At 37.6% G+C, this 23,345-nt stretch overlaps 1 protein-coding gene across 1 annotated transcript in view; it reads left to right on the top strand.

Annotated features, from left to right (window-relative positions):
• The window catches only part of shank3a (SH3 and multiple ankyrin repeat domains 3a), a 153,599-nt gene that overhangs the window by 111,658 nt on the left and 18,596 nt on the right, over positions 1-23,345 (top strand). Inside the window, exons 14-16 of the mRNA XM_055222674.1 lie at positions 1,689-1,802; positions 20,480-20,555; positions 22,160-22,242. Of these exons, the coding sequence (XP_055078649.1) occupies positions 1,689-1,802; positions 20,480-20,555; positions 22,160-22,242 (273 nt within the window). The remainder of the gene's footprint in view (positions 1-1,688; positions 1,803-20,479; positions 20,556-22,159; positions 22,243-23,345) is intronic.

The raw sequence follows: 23,345 nt of genomic DNA, 5'->3' as shown, positions 1-23,345 counted from the left end.
TTTAAGCCATGTTATAATGGCTTATAAAACATACCTGGTGTTTTGTTTCATTCACACATGTTTGAGTAATCTTGCGTTATTAGTCTGTTTACATCTCCAAAGCTCGAAATGCTCTGTTCCACATTGTGATGTCATGAAGGAGAAGTTTTCAAGTTAATAGCTACGCTTTGTTCAGTAGAGATTGGCAATTATAGGGCTGGAAAGAGCCAAATGATTTTTGTAAAAAACACAGTGAACCACTTCTTGTATTACCACATGACATCACAAGGTTGGGCAGTGTTTTCTGTTTGAGAGAAAATAAGTCTAATAAGTCCAATCTAAATATGCGGTTAAACATGTGAAACAAAACACATGACGGAACCAAAACACAACTCCAGGTATGTTTTTGATGAGGAAACAACATGAAAACATTGAACAGAAAATAGTGTAATATGCCCTTTACGTCTTGCCAAAGCACGTTTTTCAGAAATCTAGAAACAATCATGAGCCTCCACACAAACTCACAGTAGACACTACACAATGATTTTTAGCATTAAACTCCTATAGTTACACCAGTGGTCCACCATATTTCTTTTCTATGTGTTGCTTGCCTCCTTCACCTCCCTCCCTTCAATCCTCTGTTACGGCTCATTTTCACTAGGGCATGCAGATACAGATAACACTGGCTGTGCTTAAATGTACACTCTAAATCGGATTATTATCTTATTTTTGAGTTGTAAGACTATTAAAATGATGTGTAAACAGCAAAATCATCTAATTTCTTTCATGTCATGGTCCTTCTGATTGTTCTCATCAGATTTTGTGCTTTCATGTCATTTTAAATATCCAGATATCTGATAATAATCAGATTTTTGTGTGAATGTGAACATAGCCGATGGTAGAGCTTAACACTGTAATTTAAGATAAGATAAGAACTCACAATGGGGAAATTCAATTTGAGCGGGCAATGGAGGTCAATAGGGACCGCCCACACCCCGGTACCAGAAGTAAATTTCCCATACATTTTTCCTATAGGCTGTCTAAAAAAAGTTTGAAACCTCAGGGCTAATCAGCCAAGTGGTAACTAATGGCCTTACTTAAAATCTATTTCTGAAACTTTATAAACCGCCAAATTATTCAACTCTTGTGTTAATGCTTGTGCTTTTTGGATTTAAAACAGCCGTGTCATGGCTATTTAGTTACCATGCAGCTGCTTTGCTTCTGCTATGCCATTGAACTCTTAATACTAGATTTTTTAAAGTCTATGAGAAAAATGAATAGAAAATTTACTTGTGGAACCAGAGCAGTTGGTAATTGTTGAGGTCACTGGAATAGTGAATTGTTTTTAGTTTTATCTCATAAACTTAAAAACATACGTACAAGGCATTTATTGTTTGTTTGTTTTTTTGTTGTTTTTTTATAAATACATTTCATATCACATAAATTCATATTATTTTTTAGATTAAAAATATTGACTCTCCGAGGAGTAGCTCAAGAAAAAGCACAAGAAAAACACTTACAAATGATCATAATCAAACTTCTTATATTATTGTGAAATCTCTTATCACAATACACCTCCCTGACATCGCCCTGGTGAAAACATTCCCTCTGAAGCTTTCCCCTTTAATCCCTGTTATTACTCCACAGGTCCCAGCCTCTCTCCCCTCTCTGAATGTTTGACTTACTGTTCTCCCTGTTGTGTGTCCCAGTGTTAAGCATAGGAGAAGGAGGATTCTGGGAAGGCACGGTGAAAGGGCGCACTGGCTGGTTCCCCGCAGACTGTGTGGAGGAGGTGCAGATGAGGCAGTATGACCCCCGACTAGGTAAGACCATCACCACTATTACTGCACTGTAAACAAACCCGGTGAAACAAGCTGGGAGAGTTACAGGAAATACTTTGGTGCCACAATGTACTGTTTAAAAACTAGCAATGTGTACTTTTAAAGAATGTTATAGGGTTGTTAAAAGTATCAAAGCTTGAGAATGATCTATCAGAAGAAGACCATATAGATTAGTATAAGATGGACCACTATGGAACCTACCTGGACCACTGATGGGTTACATAGATATAAGACCACATGGGAAAAGAAAGTGCTACCATTTAATGTTGAAATTGACATTTTATTGTCTAAAGAAAGTGTTTGTTTTTTTCCATTGTGGTATCGGAATCGGTATTGAGAGTCTATTCCTTACCGAGATCAAGTTTGAAATTTTAGTATTGTGACAACACTGTGTTATGCTATAGAAAATCTAGTAAAGGTATGCATTAACTTAATAAATTAATGTAATATTAATGTTTTAATTACTTTATGCAACCAGATTTTTCAACATAAACCCCAAAGCAACTCCAGCAACCTCTATTTTTCACATGAACTTGGCCTTTCGCTGTCCATGGTGCTGAAATGAACCATGCCGCTAAGAGAGTTACAGTGTAGTATGTAAGATTTATTTCATAACTTGTTTGTGTCCCCAGATATGTTTAAATCAAACAGCATTTACTAACAATTTCATTAATCTATATTAATTACAAAAACATTGGGTATTATAGTCAAGTTCTTATAATTTGGTGTTTAAGTTCTCGAGACATAGTTGATTTAAACCTCAAAGGACTCACTACCTAAACCCCAGCACCTGCAGCCAATCATTAATCAAGTCACTCTTGAAAAAGAGATGTTTTTGCAGTGCCAGTGCAGCCTCTGCTGCTCAGTGAGTGAATTCTGGAGGTTTCACATGAAGCATGGCCTGTCAACCCAGTTCAGCTGCAAAGTGAAAGTCCGGTTTTGTTCGGTTTTGGGCCACTGTTTAAGAGCTGCTGCAGGTGAAAAATATTGTCCACAGGTTTAGCCAGAGCTATTTTCCACACAAAATGTATTGATTTTAGAATAATCCTATTGAAAGTTCTTTCAGTGACAAATCTTTCGTATTTAAAGCCATCTGCTCCCTGTGAAGCTTCTCTTGGTGTGTGAGGGGAAGGGGTGGGTCTATGTTACCGGAGGAACGCTACTTTCATAAATACAGTGAAAAATACAGCCACATTCTGCGGGTTTTGGGTGTTTTGTTTTTTTTTGACAATCTTGTGCGGGCCGGGTTGCTGAAGCTTGGCAACCTTGACACACTTTCTCAGTTATTTAGCAATTTGCTGCATACATTTATTTTTGTATGCAGCAAATTATAGATTCTGGCTTTGTTCATCACCTGCGTTCACTCTGGTCTGGTGCAGGTATGTAGTCTGATGGTCATGTGGGTTTTATATTCGCTTCATGACTAATTACATTTCCACCTTCCAAAATGTGCTTTGAATGTTATGTGCTCAAATCAGAATCGACCTGAAGCGAGCGAGTAAACTTTTATGTAAAGGTTGTAAATGTCATATTTGGCGTTTCACCTCCAGTTACTTATGAAAATCTTCAAAATGCACATTAAAAATAATGTGATGGAAAAGCAACTATTGATTCAGAAGAAATATGCAATGTTTTTTTTCCATCCATTGTGATATTTTTCCCTTTCTTTATTCCTCATAAGCAGACATAACACAGTCATATGTCAGTCACACCCATCTGAACTCGAGGAGATTCTCTATGACCAGACTCGCTGCTTCACAATAGTCACTACTACATACTCAATACAAGTATTGAAGAAGTGTGTATTCTGAATCCCAGGCAAATATATTTGCAATATTTACAAACTGGTCCAAACTTATTGTAAAGTTATAAGAATTCCACTTAGGCTCTTTACATCTTTGTCTCTCAAGCTCATCTTTAACCACGCTCATTTCGCTCTCATTTACATCTGTGTAAACAGTACACCACACTTTATCATTATGCTAATTACATGTAATCAGACACTGTATAATTATTGAAATCAGGCTTCCTCAGTGTGTTTGTTAACCCCAAATCGAATGTGGATTGTGTTAAAGTATTGTTTGAGTTTCTCTGCTTCCAACAAGACGTTTAAGCTTTCAGGGACGTTTAGAGGGAGATGGAAAGGTCACTGTGTTTAGGCTGTGTTAAAGATGTGCTGCTGAGCTCAGTGTGAGACAGGCAGGCTTAGACTCACAAATGCCATTTAAAAGTATGCAGAACACTAGGAGTTTATGGAGACATTTTACTATTAACTTTTATTACTATTAACTAAAAGTACTGTATAAATTCTTGGTTGACATTGACATGACCTGCCAGTCAATTGATTGACTAAAACTATTAGGTATGTCTATGTATCTGAAACAAACTGCTCTCACAAGACTACTACTACAAAAACAACTATGCAGAAAAAGCACTAGGAAACGATGAATTTATATAAATACAGATAAAACTTGTGAATCGTGAGTTAAACTGCCTTTTTACAGATAAACAACAAAAATACCAAATCTTCAGCTAGCTCACCAACTCCTTTCTGCTTTTTTCCCATATACGTCCTCATAATCTAAAAAAAAAAAAAGTAGTTGACTAATACAAATTGTGGTCAACTAAAAGCCTACACCCTTACTGTCATTTAGCACCAAATAAGGCATAGATAAAAGTGCATGATACTAAGATTTCAAACTCAATTTCGATACTAAGGAAAAGGCTTGATATTCTATACCAATTTTGATACCACAATGACGGAAGACAAAACACTTGGACAATAGAATGTGATTTTCAGCACAAAATAATAATAATAGTACTTTTTTAAGTTACCATGTGGTTCTGGACTGGTGTTTATAAAGTTCAAGATTACTCTTAAACTGTTCAAAGAAAGAAAGTATTGATACTTGCTAAAACTCTACATCTATTTTCGATACTGGTTTTAGTATCCATTAGAATCTGATTTTTGAAACTTTTGGCAACCCTAATAGGGTAACACTACCACTATCTGCATAATTAGCAAACACTACTTACTACAGTTTAACATATTGTGATATTTTACATTGTCAGACCTAGTTCATTTTAAATGGTTTGGAGTGATCTATAAGTTATTCTTCTCTTACCTTACGCATTCTGAGCATCTTAATTATTCACCATGATGAGTTTATAAGCACTTTTGACAACTTTCAAAGCTAACACCAACTAGCATGCTAACAGTGCACTTACTTTTGCACAATAAAACACTTCATAATTAGATACAGGCAGTACGCAGTGGACAAGCGCAAGACAAGTTTTGCTCAAATACATGAGACAAAATGTGGCCTTTAATTAAATTGCTTGTGTGGCAATGATATAAAAGAACACTGCTAAAACATTTCAGTCTACTCCTTTTTTTGAAACATATATATTAAAAGAATTTATTCTTAAAATGTCATCAGATATGAATGTGCATTCATTTTCTGTGGCCGTAGTTGTTGTTGTTGCTGCTGTGCGGCTGTGACAAATAGAAAGAAGCTTTGTAAACAGTGGAGTACATCAGATGTGCCTCTTCATTAGCAGATGGCACTCTCATCTCAGGGGCAGCGTCTCCAGGGACAAACGCACGTACAGCCACACTAGAAATACACTTTGGCCAGCAGATTTGATTGGTGCATTTCATTTTTTTATTTTGCTGTTTTGAATTGAATATTATCTAGGTTTTTAATAAGCCTGTTATATGTTCCTGGGGTGGAAGCAGCTCAGTTGGTACAGTGTTATCCCACTTGGACTCAGTCGCTCATGCTAGTGCTTACTGAGGTTGTGTCCTTTGGCAAGACATACAGTTGTAGCCCAAACTCATGTGCTAACTTGACTCAGGCCACATTGAAATGTGTATCACTGAGTTGTTGAAAGGCTCTCACTGAAAATGATAGGGAGAAAGTGACTATGACTAATATTTGAATCTGATGCAGAACAAGCGTCACAACAGAACAAGTCAAAAAATCTAACTTTTGTTGATTCTAGTTGAGAGAAAAGCACAGACATCTTCCCTGTCCACAAATGCATAAAGTGGCTAATTTCGGCACATTTTTCCACAAACAAAATAGTCTATATTTTCATAAAAATAGGATAGAGTACATCTGTTGGCGTCGCCATGTTTGTTTGTTTGCTTGCTTGGGTACTTTGCCTTTGACTTCCGCGCAAACCTCAGTGCTGTTCTGCCATTGGTCTGCCCTCCGCTAGGCGAATTTGAACCTTACAGTGAGACTACCTCAACATAGGGTTTGTGAACTCACAAATATCATGAGTGTCTATATTTGTCTATGAATCGTTCCTTAATGTATAGCCTTTTTGCATTGAATTGTTCAGCTTTGAACACAGGGTTAGGTATACCATTCACAGTATAGTTATTATAGTCATTATTATACTTGATAATGAAGCCTGGGCATTTGTGAAGTTTTTTTACTATCCATATTTATATTTCTCTGTTTTCATGGACTTTTTGACCTACAGTTTTATTCATGCTCTGTAAACACTGATTCAAAACAGTATGTTGTCTAGCTCTAATGAGCTGTATATTTTAGCTGTTTTTATTATGCTGCTTCTAATTGATCACTTTTACAGTCTATCTCTTTTTAGCCAACCATCATCACTGAGGCCTTATCTTGTTCCTGTTTACTTCCCAAAATCACTGTTGCTGTGAATCAGTAGAATAACAAGCTCTGTTACATTGACAGTAATGATAATGGTGTTGGAACAGACGTAATAGTAATTCTTTAGATCAATGATTGTCAAACTTTTCACACCAAGTACCACCTATGAAAATATGACGCCATTTGGGTACCACCAGATCTAAATCAGATCTATAAAGACTATTGTCAATCTACACGTGGTTAAACTGTGCAGGCCTAAATTAAGATTACACAGTTACTAGTCCTAAACACGGATACAGGAGTACAAAAATGCAGATTACTCTAAACTTAGCTACTATTTCATCAGAAGAATTGGTGTACCACCTGAAGTACATGCAGTTTGAGAAACACTGTATTAGATTACACATGACTGATAACAAAAAAATAGGCCTTTATACTTGAACAGCATTTTTCCAAACACTGCCTGTGAGAAACAGTTGGTTACAGTTGGAACCTTGTTAATAGATCACCCACATCATTGCATGAAGGAATAATTACGATATATATTATGGACTTTTCCAAATCCAGAGCTGTTTGTCATAACCTTACACTCATGAGCCTATTTAGATCAGTATAGAGCACACATTAGCCTAACGCACGCATGCTGTGTAAATCCGGAAAACTGAACTCTTAAATTGCCTTGCCGGTGATGAATAAAGTGTTTATCTATTAATCTAGCCTAGCTCACAGCACAGCGTACTGCACACAACAGCAGCCTAACACACAAAACAGCAGCCTAACACACAAAACAGCAGCCTAACACACAAAACAGCAGCCTAACACACAAAACAGCAGCCTAACACACACACATTCGCCTAGCGCACACAGCAGCCTAGCCTACCACACACAGCATTCTAGCACACACATTAACCTTGCGCACACACACTCACAAGTGTTGTTTATCCAAAGACAAGCACTGAGGCATCACTGACAGCCGTGCCAATACGTCTCAGCCTAGTGAAGCACAAAGCCAGACCTGTCCACAATTAAGGAAATACTACGCTGCACTGTCTCCTTCCTCTGCCCTCTGCTGTAACAGGGCCCCGTCACACCTGATGCTCTCCTCAACCTGTCCACGCTTTCTGATAAGGGTTCAAAATGACTCACTCAAATGAAACACAAAACTTTAACACAGTATTAAAACCCTTTATCTGTAATGTAATGTATTCTTGTCCATTGTTCCTAAGAATCATGGGAAACCAATTGCCTAACACTGTCCCAGATACTTGATTCTCTGCCATGGTGCATTTTCAAGAGCAACAAAAAAGCTAATTGTAGGCAGAGATTGGAGAACTACTGCATGGTGCCATCCCAGTCAGTTATTTCTGTGTCATGGCGCAAAATCACAGCAGTAGAAAGGACTAAGTGGGCGGGGCTAAAGATTCAAACTAAACATGTTCCTCAATCATGGTTTGAAATCAAGTACAAGCCTCTATTTGTACTGTTCTTATTTAAGTAAGGCAAGTTTATTTGTATAGCACACTTCGTACACATTTAGAGAAATATCTAAAGTGGTATAACATTTGGCTTCTCCCAGTTGCTCATCAGAATGACAAAAAGTTCTACTGCCATTGTACGTGAACAAACTTTACAAACTACAAATGTCATAGCCATGGCCATATGGCAACATAAAACTATGAATATTAATTGCAGTATATAACTATGATCAAAGGTTCCCCAGACTCCCCACCTGAAAAGTTATACATTTGTAAATTAGAAAGATAAAAAATGTATACAAAAAATTGTCTCAAAATTCACTATTATCAAACATGAAGTAGTGAATTAAAAAGTAGCACAACCATTCATGACTTGGACACGTGGAGCACATTCCAGCACACCCCTGCCTCCTCACCGCTCTGGCTCTGCTCTGTGCACATGACCAGTCGACCAGGGGCCAGCAGTCCATCTTCTACCCGGGCCCTCCAGCAGAGACACAAGAGAGATGGAGAGAGGAGGGGAGGAGAGGAGGGCAAACGGAATGAGAGAGGACTGAGACCAGTGACCAGCTGAGAAAATGGGGCCAAAGCGAAGACTATTGATTGAATCCATTAAGGCTCCAATGAGTGATGAGGCGCTCAACTGCTGCTGGCTGTGAGCTGTGTCAGTTGTGTAATTATTATGAGACTGGGAAAGTGATGGAGCCTGATAGACAAGTAAAGGGGAGGTTGGTTAGTAAGAAAAGAGATATTGGAAAATTAAAAAGCCTTTTTGTAGCATAAAGGGCACCTATACTGCACATAGTTTTAATTTACTGTGGTGATTCTCTTCTGTTAGATTTCATTTAGTCATAAGACATTCTTTAAAGGTGCACTATGTAACATTTCTTGGGTGAGGGTCTTCCACCTGTTTTTTTTGTCCCTGCATTGAGTATTCCACAGTATGACAAACTTGTTTATTTCAGTGAATAGTGTCTGTGTAATCCCTCAGTCGTCCAGGTCTTATCCATAGTAAAAGCCAAAAGAAAAATCCGTCAACTGGACAAAAAACTTGTAAGAGTGAAGACGTTTGGCTGCTCATCCAAGCTGCTTCTTCAGTTCTGGTCAGATTACTGCTGGACACTGCCTTATATCTGCCTTAATGCCCAAAATATATTCAGTGCAGAGTTGCATTTTGCGCTTCAATTGCAGGTCAAATCTGTGGAGGGCCTTCTCACAGTAAGAATGCGTGTTTTTCAAATATGAAGGTGCAATTTATTGTCCCTGTTGGACAACCTCTGCATTTGACCCATGCTTCAATGCTGCTGTGACAACCTGTGCACAGTGCAGTGTCTATAAACCCATCTCCTGATCTTGAGCTAGGCTTAGTCAGGACTCTTAGCTTACCTATTATGGGTGTTTTGGGCAGATGGGGGAATTGGGAGTGCCCAGACTCCATGCAGAACGCCTGAGCAGCCTGTGAGTCAAATCCGTAAAGCTATTGTGCCTGCTGAAAATGCAAGGTTAAATACCTTACTGTGGAACATTCCAGACAAAGCAATAACGTCTCCATAGAGACAGGCAGATGCCAGAAAAGGTCCACAGTGCATCTTTAAGATTCATAGGAATCTAAAACAAAAATGCCCTCACTGTAAATTGTTCCCTTGTTCTTTGATTGGATAAGTTACGCTCCATTGTCCCTGGGGTGAAACATTATAACAAGCATGTAAACTTTTATTTCTGCTCTTTTAGCCGCTTCACTTCTCTCCCCTCACTTGCTCGCTCTCTCCCAACGCAGCAGTGCAATTGAATGACTCACAGCCGCATGAATCAACCTAGTCACATCCAGCGCTGCTATTTTTAGAACACCCATTAACAAGTTTGGGAGTGTGTCTGCACGGGCCCGGAATGCTTAAACATGAGTGACTGCGGCAGCACACACACACACAAACACACACACATACAGAGCAGTGTGGACTTACTGTACGACCAGCCTGGATCATTATCACAGCGGGACTAATCGCAGACTGCCATTTTGTCCTCACTCTCATGCCGATATCTTTGAGCTTTCTGTGTCCACTGACCCAAACTATTTTCATTTTTTAAAACATCGAAATGGATGTTGTTTTTTAGTGTTTTCTTGTGTTGTGTGGTGCTCTTTTCTTTGGCAGGCTTAACAAAAAACCCAGCTCTCAAAATGTTCATTTGAAATTTTGACAAGCTAAGTTTGTAAAAGGTGCAGCAAGTTGCCAATAAACTAGGGGTGCTTGATTATGGCAAAACTGATACAATTATTTGGCTCATAAGAGCGGCTTTCTCCAAGTTTGGCAGATACTGTCCTGAATAGAAGGTTATTCTTTTTTTTTTTGTTTGTTTGTTTGTTTTTTTGTAATTCAGTAGAGCATTCAACAGATCCTGCAACTGAAGTTGTCATTTTAAATTTGATGTCACCTGGTCAGTTGTCTCAGCGTAGGAGCATAAATGACGTAGACTTATGAGCTGAGTCTTGGACAGGATGGCACTGATAACTGTAAGGAGAGTTTGAATAGGGCCTGTGAGGGATCACTAGATTACTGCAAGGATGGCATATAAAACCTCTTTAGGCACGTTTTTGATCAGAGAACATTATAACATGGAAAAATTTGTATAATACCCCCTCTTTAAACAATTTAAATCAGAAAAAAAGAAAATTAAGACATGTAAGCAAATACCCATTATGTTTGAATGCATGGGCCAGAACCTCAGTTCTATATCCAGGGTAGAGTCAGCAAATACAACAACACAGCCACCTCATTTATTTTATTAAGAAGAGCCGAGAGGAGTGACCACCTTTTGTATCAGGCCTCTGCTGACTCGGTGCTTTTGACCCATCATTTAAGTGTATTCCTGCTGTTTAACCCTGCACAGCACCCTCCCCTGACAGGTCGTGAAGGTGCGCGGCGGGTTTCTTCTCTTCTAAAGCCAGTGGAGTGTGTCGGGCCATCCCTCTCTCTCTCACTGTCTCTCTTTGGAGGACAAAGCCATATCAAATGGTAATAGATGGAGCAGCGATTTGAACAATGAATCAAATGTGAAGGAGGTCTGGCAGTGGAGCGGACTCATCACATTTGACAGGGCCGTGCAGAGCACACAGACGGAGCATACAGGGACAAACATGGAGGCGCAGGTGTGCAGAGTCTCTACACTATGGAAGATTTTCTGTAGATGGTTAACATATGTGGTATGAGCATTCCAGTCAGTATTAGAAGCTCTAACATTTGTAGCCATAACTTAAGAAACTCCTTGTGTGGCCATACCTCCTTGTCAAAGCCTGATCTCGTCAGATCTCAGAGGCTACTTGTATGGGAGCAGAGGTTATGCTAGACTTTTTCTTTGCCGGTCATGTTAACTATGGAAATACCGACTGTTAATGGGAATTACCGGCCATTTAGCTGTAATGAATGAAAGTGATGTCCTGACATTTATCAGTAATGCACATGTGCTCTGATGATGGAGTAAAACATGTTTTATGCTACAAGTTGAGCATCAGGAGTTATTAGAACCTCCGCAGCCCAGGAAATTTTGTTTTTGCCTGCAGCGGTAATCGTCATAATAATATTTGATCAAATGCATCAGCTATTTTAATTTTTTTTTTTATTTAATCTTTATCTAAACAGCAGAACCTCACTGAGATAAAAAAAAAAAAAAAAAAGTCTTTTCCAAGAGTGTCGAGCCAGTATTACTTGTTCATTTTTGAGATGAAGTTGAACTTGGAGCACAAGCATGAAGGAGACAGCTAAAATATAAGCGCTTTATTGAGTAGCATTGGGTTGATATTAATTCCATATAATTTATTTAATGTAATTCACCCATAATAATTTCCAGTCATCGCAGGATTTCTTTTGTTATCATTGGATAATAATTTATATAGCAGACAGCTAAAGGCAGAATCCGCCTTTCTATCTTTTCATATCAAGCCAGATCAAGTTGAGTTTTTGAGGATATTCTCCCATTGTCTCCAAAAGTCTCCATGTGCGAGAGATGCATTTACTTTCCAACAACATAAATGGCCTTTAAAGGCCGCAGAATATGAGCATAAAGTCAGTAAAACTAAACCAAATGAATAGAGATCGTTTCACCTTGAAGCCCAGCTTTGGCTCTTTCAGAGCGGCTCAGGCTACGGGGAAACTCCCCTAGACATCGATACATGACTCTCACTGGTTTAACAACGATTTATAACATTAACAATACTCTTAACACATTCATATAAAAGGTAAAAGTGCCTGTAGGTCACAGAATCTTTGTAAAGTTTGACCTGTGGAGCAGATAACCGAGAGTCGCCCAGGCATTCACTGTGCAATGATATGTATGGACCAGGTGCTCCGTAAAATATTATTAGCATAATATAGCATATTATTATTATTACTATATTATTAGCATAATATTATTAATATATTATTATTTGGCCATATTTTGATAAAAACAGTCATTTAATTGTCTTAATCAAATTAATATATTAATCATATATCAATCAATTATTATTCATAAAATATAAAGTTGTCCTACATTTTCTGTTATTGTGTCCGCTGGTCGTTATTTTTTCCAGTCATTTGCTTGTCCAAACAGCTATAAACTGGCATATGCTAGCTAACGTAACTTCTGGGTGGAAGGCCACTGGGAATACCAGGTGAACAATGGAGTGCCAGAAACTGTATTGGTGGTGGTTGAAGCCAATCGCGCATATTGGCAGCTTGTGTCAGTCTGCCCCAGGGCAGCTGGGGCCACAATAGTAGCTTTTTACCACTGAGTATTGAGGGGAATGCACTTAAACTGCGCTATCAGAGGGTCTACCATTTTACACTTTGTAGAGAGGCCAAGACTTATGTCTTTTATCTGACAGGATTTTCAGTGTTTTTCTCTTCAAAATCTGACAAAAAACATCCAAAAGGTTTTAGTCATGATCACATTTAGGCCTTATTACACATAAACTAAAGAATAATCCTGTAAAATGTGTTCATGTGTCAAAGGGACATTTTGTAGGATTGTGGAAATTCTAACAACATTTTACTTAACAGTTGTTCTTAGTGGTAGCCATCTTGTTCTAGTTGAACAGTATGTTGGTCTAGTAACATGAAAGACTGCGTCCAGTGTGGTTGAGTCAATATCATACATTACGTTATTGTAAAACATTTGCTATTGCAATATCAGCAATAACACATGTGCCGTATAACCATTTATTAAATTTAATTTAATATAATAAACCCAAGATCATCCAATGTATTTTTTATTTTTTTATTTATTTTTTTTAATATTGTGTCAAAGTAGAATTTTAAAATAGTCTTAATGTCATATTGTGACCTTGAACAGACACAATTTTGATTGTAATTATCAAGCCTAAATACAAATTCTACCAAGATGAATCCGATCTGCTGACACTTCTGTACAAGTGAACAAAAAACACACCTGTTTAAAACAAAAAGGGTGTTGAACTTTTTTTCCTAGCTTTATATTAAGAAGGGGGTATTTTACTTCTACTGGGTATTAACTACCAACACAAAACATATTTAGGCCACCATGTTGCCTTTTATTGTTTTGAAAATGCTGTATTTGCCAAATCAAAGGATTAACATGTTTTGTTTTTGACACTCTGACTCTCTCCTCCATTTGCTATATGCATTACGTCACTCCCCCTTCAGAGTGCAATCACAACAGAATCTACTAAACTACTGCACATCACATCAGGTTTGTCAAGTTGCTGTGTACAGTTTTGTACAGTTTTTCATGCTTTTGTATATTTATGCAGAATTGTCATGGGCGCATAGGTGACGTAGGCTTGGGGCTGAGCATTGCACAGAATTTTTCAGCTAACCATAAGGATGGTTCAAATAAGGCCTGGGAAAGATTGCTAAATTACTGAAACATGAATGGACGACATCTAAATCCTCCTCAGGCATGTTTTTGATGAGAGGACAATGTTATAACATGGTAAAAATCTAAAAATAAAGTATGCATAATACCCCCTCTTTAAGACATTCATATAACTCCACTATCAACCAACATTGTAATATAAATAACACTAATACTTTTGCTTCTGCAGGTTTTATTCCTCAAAATTTGTCTGTTGAGCCTATCCAGTCATTTTTTTCCACTTTATTTGAAAAGCCTGACAAGTGTGTTCCTTGATTATACTTGACTAATATCTTCAAGGCATCTGCTACTTTCTCTGACAAAGCAGTGGTATTTTTAGGAACTGGTCTCTGGCTCTGTGAAGGAGGAGGAAGTGCAGACAACATAAGATGCTACTTTTGGGAAGGAAAAATTCAGAATAGTGTTTCGGGGGAAATCAGAATTGTCTGAAAATGAATTGTTGTCCTCTCCTGGTGTCCGAGCTGCCTGTGCTGTGTAGTCGCATTGATGGAGTGGTTACAGTGGTGAAGGCTCAGCCAACCCGTGCCCTGGGTCATGATCTGTACTGGGGTAAGTCTATCCAGAGAAATCGTTAAATGTTAGGTATGTTCTGTATTTTTTGGCATGTATTCCAAAGTTAAGGTAGACTTTTTTCCATGTAGTTGTTCTTCATTTTTGTACTACGCTTATACTGCTACATTTGGTCTGATGTTTTAATAAATCTGAGTCTTTGTTCTTTTTAAAGAGACTGTATGTAAGATTTAGATTAGAAATTTCATAAACTTGGCTGTATTCCTAGATAGAAGGTTACACCTGTCAAATACAGCTTTTACTGATAATAATTGTAATACTGATTTATTCTTAATGACAAAAACATTGGACATGATGGATGTTGTTTTTGTTATAATTTGGTGTTTTGGTTCTCAAGGTGATCAGAAAGCAGAATGAGTATCACATGAGTCTCTCAATTCTGTTGCCAGTATCAATGCTGATAACCTAAAATAACTCTCTCTTATCTGAAATGTCACTAAACCCCAGCACCCCACAATCATGAATCAGTGCTAGTGCAGTCTCTGCAGCTCAGTGAGAGAATGTATATCCCACTTCTGCCTACTCGAAATCTCCTCAGACACACGTAAAAATGACTAACTCAATACAGAAATACTACACATGCCACAACTCGTACATTGCAGCCGATGTCATCAACATTCTCTGAGGATGTGAAGCTAACTAGAGGCACTGCTCTGTCTGCAGCTCTGTTACTCAAGTTAGACTTTAATCTGCATTTTTTTTATTATAAAAACTCAGACTTAGCTGGAACTACAACAGGTGAGCTGATTTTGAACTGATAAACAAGTCTCTTACACATATATGTACAGTCACACACTAGTTAGCATTAGTCAACTTTTTTCACCTGCACCCTTTTTGTTAGAAATCAAACGCCTAATCAGGACCAGGAATGCTTGTGAGGTTTTTTGACAATATTTGCTAATGCATGTGGTGTCACTGCAAAGTATCTATTGAACCCAAGACTGTTTGGCTTGAGTGCTCTCAGCTTTGGCACTTTGCATACCTTCTTTGTGTGTTCCTTCTTATTTTGCACACAATGAAACAAACTGTTCTTTGTTGATTTGCGTCCTCTTGATGGGATAAACTATTGCTCATAATTAAGCAGAGATGGCAGATCTGGAAATGTCATGTCCCAAAACTGCAGGGCAATCGCTTACACACATACAGCTTTGAACGCTGCATGTAGAGCTGATGTCATGGGGACTCAGCTTTTATATTCTTTCATTTTAATAGCATGTTCTTTATATTTTAAACACTACACTTTGTCTTTACTTGCTTGTGGGTGTACAGTTGTTGTGTCTCTGAGCAAGACACTAGGCTACATTAAAGATGTACTATGTAACTTTTGTGGTGGAGGGTCAGCCACCTGCTTGTTATTGCTTTACCTGGAATCTTCCACAGTTTGGCATTAATATATATATATATATATATATATATATATATATATATATATATATATATCCTGCATTTATTCAATCAAAAGTGTTTTTTGGTAAAACCTCCAATTTTCAAAAAAAAGTAATAAAACACTGATTCTCAATCTAATCTTTTAAAAACCTAAACATGTGTGTTTTTTGTCATGTGGATAGTGCATTAATATCTCCTAACTATCATTATGCAATATGGACTTTTTGTTCAGCCTATTGGTAGTAGTGATGTGAATTTTGTGAACGAATCAGTGAATTTTGAACAGTTCCTTGACGTGAACGTATGGAACTGGACCGCTTTTTTTTTTTTAAAGAAACAAATCTTTCTCTTTTAAATTTTTTGTGCATTTTTATACTGATTGATGGTGAATCAACATAAAAATGTGCACAAAGAGACCCTTTTGCACACATAACATGACATTATCACATTAACACTTTTTAAATTACTTAGATTTTAGATCATTTCAAAGGACAAACACACTCCCACATTCCAAAAGTTTCAGATACCCTGAAAGAGCCGAAAGTCCCATCACTAGCTTATAGTCACAATATACTAAAAGGCATCTGGCTTGAAACTCTCTACTTACTTACCACGCAACAAAAGATATGAAAAGCTACTCTTGAATTGCCATCTTAGCAAAGCCAACCAATTGTGTTTTTTCTCTCCATGTCGAGCATTAGCCATGGAGCTTCAGAATCTTGTGTGTGAACTCCCATGAAATCCCGCCATTGTCTGTCTCCTTTTCCCCTCATTTCCCCGGTCCGTATCTGATGTTCTTTATATGAGCAATTTTTGCGGCACAATGAAAGAAGTCCACTTGGAGTTCATTTTGAGTCTCATCCACTGGCAATTTGACGTCAGATTAGAAAGTCCGGCAGAGGTGCTTTGCTTTGGAGGGGAAAATAAAGACATGTCATAGCACTCCATGCAGGGGAGAATGGAGCAGCCTCGGGTCTCGCTCCATGGTCCAGTGACCCCAGCACTGACACTTGTGAGATTGGACAAAGAGGAGAAGAACAGGGCCATTCTTTCATCATTTTCAGAGGCACAGCATGGTGGTAACTCGCGTGGATTTAAACAGTGTACGGGACTCCACACTGGGATCTATATTTGTCTACATGCTTAGTAGTCATATCTTTCTGTATTTTTTTTATACAGAGGACTATCAGTCTTGGGCTTGGGCTTTTATACAGAGGCCTAGCAGTAACTCCCTCCATCGTGTCTCAGGCCAGAGCCAATCATGATCATGCAATCAAATTCGTTTATTTCAGTGACACATATAAAACAAAGGAACTCATTGGTCACCCATCATTTATAAACAAAATCAAATTTCTCTTACCTCAGATGAACAAAGTTTAGTGCTCCGTTTGTTAAATCTGTGATGTTTTTCAGTCCCCAGTTCTATTTCTTTTTTTCCCGATAAGCAGCCATATTTGTTTTGATACTGACGGACCATGTGTGTCCCCGATTGACTAATCCACTTGTCAATCATGTCCATCTGAACTCAGGGAGATTCAACAGTGGTCAGACTCACATTTTAGTAAAATATTGCAGAAGTGTGTATTCTGGATTGCAGGCAAGAGAATAGAATAGAAGTATTTTTTCTTTCATTTTAGCACTGCTTTTTGGAACCTCTACTTCTCAGGTGGTGTAATTCTTAAATTAACATTTGTTTGTTTAATGGCAAATGCATACATATGAAAAAGCTCACAAAATAATTTTCCTTTTGTGTTCTCAATCTTATCTAGCAAGATCTTGTGGTCCGAGTCTCTAATGTCACACACAGTTGTCACCACTTTAGCTGCCCAGGGCCTGTAATTACACAATACAATATAAAAATAATATTAGTCAGGAATTGTTGCCATCAATATGGCAACATCAAAATGGGCATTTCTGTCTCTAATATCACATGAAATATGGTGAGTTTAATACAGTGCAAGTAAAACTGCACTGTGTGAGTTGGGTATTCTTACATACTTGGAGATTGATGTGAGGTATGCTCTATAATCTCCTTTTACCACACTGTTTTCACCATGTTCACAGATCTTTCTCTCCCTCTCTTTCTCTCTCTTCATCTCTCTCTTTGTCTCTGTCAGTCTTTCTCTTCCTCTCTCTCTTCCTCTCTTCTTCTCTCTTCCCCTCTTTCCTTCTCTCTCCCCCCCTCACACTCTCTCTCTCTCTCTCTCTCTCCCTCTCTCCCCATGCTTTATTTATGAGTCAGGGACAAACATGTGATGTGTGTGAGCATGGCCCATAAAAGGCTGCTCCACAATGAATCAAAACTGACTCAGCATTCACTCATCAAATACTACACCTTTAATACTTCCACTTCACTCTGAATACTTCCACTCTACTCCAAATACTTCCACCTCACTCCACATACTGCTACTTCAAATACTGCCATGTCATTGAACTTGTCTGTGATTGGTATAGGATTATGCCTATATTTTATTTAAAGGTGCTGTACCTAATTTTTACACTCTTAAAAACATGAAAAAACAGAACTAGTTCATTTTAAACAGTTAGCAATGGTCTAAAGTTACTCCTCACTTACCTTATACATTCTGAACATCTTAATTGCCCACAGTGATGAGTATACAAGTGCTTTTCACAACTTTGAGAGAGTGAGTGGAGTTTTGCTTTGAAAGTAAAGCTAACAGTGCACTTCTAATTATCAGACAATAAAACACTTCATAATTATTCGCTGACAGCACGCAGTAGTCTTATTTTGACCTCAAGAGCTGACAGTGTAGCTACACTGAGGCAAGTCAATTTTTTCTCAAATACCTGGGCCTGACATGCTTTTTTCACATTTATCACGCTCAAATTTGACATCTGACATCCTGAGTCGTACCAACACAAGCTGCCAACATGCACCCAGTTCATCCACTACTAATTAATGAAAACATATTTAATCTGATTACTCTGGGCCACCATCTGATACGGTCATTCATTTCAATAACCATGTAATCAGATTAGAGACAGGCGGGGACATCTCATCCACTGTCAACCAATGGGAATAATGCGGGACACTGCTGCTGTTGTGTCCCCGGGCAAGACACTTCACCCACATTGAATACTTCATACAGTATGTGGCTTCCTACTTCAACAATCTCCTTCTAATCCAGGAGGCACTCAAACTCCAGTGTTCTGTTCTCTATTTTTTTTATCCCAGGAAGCGGCTCTTTTTCCCTGTTTGTTTGTATTATAATGGCAGATCTTTTCTTTATTTTTGAACTAGAATTAGTGGAGGAGTAATTGACAGGGAAACACATAATATACCTCCTTGTGCACATTTTCAAGCCTGCTTATCATTAACTGCTGTTTATTTCAATTGTTGGGTCTCAGAAAATATTACAACATGCTATAATCTTAAATACATCTAAAATTAATACTATATTGCCAAAACGCTAATTTTTGAAATAGCAGGTTGTAGGGTAGTCACTAATAAAGATGAATTCATCAATCCTCACTAAGGCGTTGCAAAAGTATTTTCACGCAAAATTGTCAATACTAGCAATTCCTCCAAAAATGCAGTTTTTGAATGAAATGTAATATTTTTTATCTGTATATTAAATTTTTAGATCAGTTCAAATTGGTGGGGAGCAAGGATAATGTTAGCCACTATACGCCAATATTAAAAATCTCAATACGTTTTACTCCAAAACTTATTGCTGGATCCGTACAGCAATACTTGCCATAGTATTAAGATAAGATAAGAGAACCTTTATTTGTCCCACAATGGGGAAATTTCAGTGTTGCAACACACAGTTCAAGAACACCAAGAGAATAGAAATAGGCACTCAGAAAACAAGACAAATAACTTTAAGAAAGATTTAGAGTGAACACAACACTGTACAAGTATAATAACATATAAGGCTACAGCACTATTCTGTACAGCAAGAGGCTCTGACTTTGACTATGTACAGTACAGCACATTCAAATAGAGATTTTGCATTACTCTGTTTGTATGCGTAATAAAGGAAACGCAACGAAAAGTAAATGTGAAAATGTCCATACACAAAAATACTGTTAAACTGGTTAGGAACTGTAGCTACTGAGATACATGAAGCCTTCTCTCATTCGGGTTGTACAGTTTTAAGTGGGGTGTAATAATGACTTCTCTGTGGTGGGGTAATTTCTGTCACTGCTGCTGCAATTAGGATTGTGCACATGCTTTATGAGCTGCAGCTGGTATGACAACATGCTGACACGAATATAAGGATTCACTTTCAGGTTGATGATACAAGCATACACACCATTGTCTTTGGAACAGATAAAGTTACTTTGTTACTGGCTCAATCTAATTATTACAGAGTTTAGTTGAATTAGACAGCTACATTTACTTCTTTTTGGAGAATCTGAGTGTAAATCTCATATAATTTTAGGTCTGCTTGACATTTAAAAGTAACTGCGTCATTTATGTGTTAGAGTATAAGAGAGACAAGATTTCAATTGAGGAAATCAGGGAATTTTTATATATATATATATATATATATATATATATATATATATATATATATATATATATATATATATATATATATATATATATATATATATTCTAATCTTTTTTTTGTGGCTAATCTATTGTTTTTAAATGTACTACAATATATTTACTCATGCTAATGCATATTACTTTAATGTAACAACAATTTAATACTTGTGTGTATGCGTGTTTTTCCAGAAAGTCGAGAAGACCGGACTAAGAGACTGTTCCGACACTACACTGTAGGATCCTACGACAACTTCAACTCGTACAGGTATGCTGGGTTTAACTGAGCCACGCGCTATACTCAGGTCATAAGTAATCTTTCTGTTATTGAGCTGCTGCCATCTAAAGGCAACATGCTACCAATGCACCCTCAGCAAATAAACACACATTTTATTTACATGTTTTATGTCTTTGTAGTAGGGCTGAAAATGTTAATCGACTATTGAGATAATTGACATCTAATTTTGTAATTGAATAATTGTTATCTTGACTATAACATGCCATGTGCTCAATGAAGAGGTTTTATAGTTCAGATAGAGCTGGAATTACAGCTAAAGTCACAGGTAGCATGTATGTTTAGTGTTTTTGATGATTGATGGATATAGCTTGTTCATTTACTTCACTTAGAACAGTGCCCACACCAAGTGCAACATAAGAATTACAAATAAAAAATCCACTGTTGTATTATATAATTGTAATATTTCATCTATTGTTGAACATTGGACATGGAAATGTTTGTCTGTGTGTGTCAGGTAGGATGAACAAGCCCAGTGCTTCTGGTGCATTAGTGTAACATTTAAGGCCAGAGACCAGAAAGAGTAAAGTGGATAAAAGGCTGTAGTGAGACATACTGGTACTTGTGCATATGAATGAGAGCAGAAGCAGAGGATCCAAACACAAATTTGACCTGCGCTCACAGAAAGGTTTGCGCTATGTTTCATGGAGCAACAACAACAACGACAGTACTGGGCTCTCTCCACAACAGTGTGCCAAAAGTGAACAAGGTGGAATAAATTAGTAAAAAGTAACAACAAGCAGTGTCTACGGCACTGTTTTACATATTTACCTACTACTCTCTTTATGTATGCTTTAATATGTACAGTATAATAAGGATTATGTTACATTCACATCTTCAGAAGACGAAAACCACTCAATCCCATGCTGCTTAAAGTGGGACTAAACACTTAATCTTCACTCACAACCACATTACAGAGTGAGAGTTGAGGAGAGGCAGGGTCTAGGGATATAATGAACAGTGTGAAACTTCACCTCCTGCCATGTGTTTGTTATCAGAAACACCTGGCTGTGATTAGCGGAGTCCCTTGTGATGTCACCAACTACAACTAGTTGCAGTGGCCACTGGAGACAACACACATAGATGACGAAAACTGCCAAAAAATTACTTGAAACTGTAAAGAGAGGAGTTTTTTATCCTTCAAAAAATCTTGACTGACTCTGACTTATAAATATTATTTTGAATGATTATTTTTACGGTGATAGTTGAAATTAATATGTACAGGCTGTAGAACATTTCAGACAAAGCAATAATATCTCCATGGAGACCAGTAGATGGCAAACCGCCAGCAAAGTTACATAGCACACCTTTAAAAATGTGTTTGCAGCTGCTTGACTTTTTGCACTTTGTCTTCACATGTACACAGATCAACAGTGCCCATTATCTTTACTACTTTCGTGCATATTTTCACATACAGTAGGTGTATGTGTCAAGGCTTAGCAGCAGTCTCGTGTGGCCTTTTAACATGAGTTTAAAAATCAGAGAGCGTGTTCTAACTCTATGTTCCTATGGTCCTCTGTTCCTGTGCCTTTGAGCAATGATAGGACTCACACTTGCCTTTTCTGTGTCTCTCCCAGTGACTATATCATCGAGGAGAAGAATGCAGTTTTACAGAAGAAAGAGAATGAGGGCTTTGGCTTTGTGCTACGGGGAGCTAAAGGTAAGACACACACACTTTGTGCATGGTAAGATTGCTGTGCTCTTCAAGTGTTCTGGATAATGGTTGAGATGTAATGTAACGGTAATGGTAACAGGTAGCAATAACAAAAGACTCACAGGAAAATGGATTTTAGAATGGATTTTTTCAATAATCTGTATTACGCATATGTGACTGGGCCAGCTTTCACAAACAGCTGGATTTGAACTTTTAAAATGTTTTTTTTATCAATTGTTCCAGTTGTCTAAGACTTTTTTTTATTATTATGCTGGCCTCATAGCATAAGTGCCTAAGTATTTTTTTGTCAAATGCCAGACTCTGTTGCATCTGTAGGTGGCTCTGTCCTTAGTCAATCAGAAAGATTTTTACAGCCCAGAAAACACAAACCGCCCTTGTCATCTCATTGGCATATGCAGTTTATTTTTGTATTTTCCCCAAAACCTTGAAAAATTACTTATGCAATTACACTATGATACCAACATATGGCTACTGGCTCACAATCACTGTCCAATGCATTTTCTGCATGGTACTTTGCAATGTTTTGCTACTGCTAACATAAAAAATAATTAATTAATTAATTAATTAATTAATTAATTAATTAATTAATTAATTGAATAATGACAATCAAAAGGCTTATCTGTTTCTACCAAAGATTATCTGCTTCCCCCGTACAGTATTTAATGTAATATTAAGCATAATAATACCATACTATGACTTACTACTTTAATACAGTTGCATCACTACGCTGGTGCGCAGTTAGCATGCTAGTGCTTGTTAGCAGTAGTGTGAAACTAAAACGCCACTCTAGTCTCTGAATGTTGAAATGCGAGTATAAAATTGCTGGGAATATGTAAAATGCTGAATGCGTTCAAAAAATGAGGGATACATTTGGACCACTACTAACTGTTGAGTGACTATTACACTTCTATTAACTGCTAACATATAACATATTTAGATCACCATGTTACCTTTTATTGTTTTGAAAATACTATAGTTACCAAAAACAATGTAGACTTGTGGGATCAGCTTTGGATACGATCATACTGCTAATCATAAGGAAGGTTCAAATTGGGCCTGGAAGGTCTGCTAGATTACCTGCATGGATG

This window comes from Periophthalmus magnuspinnatus, chromosome 6 (assembly GCF_009829125.3).
Source record: "Periophthalmus magnuspinnatus isolate fPerMag1 chromosome 6, fPerMag1.2.pri, whole genome shotgun sequence".
In the NCBI taxonomy this organism is placed as follows: Eukaryota; Metazoa; Chordata; class Actinopteri; order Gobiiformes; family Gobiidae; genus Periophthalmus; species Periophthalmus magnuspinnatus.
Note: the sequence above shows the minus strand (reverse complement) of the source record. Positions and strands in the feature narration are given on the sequence as shown.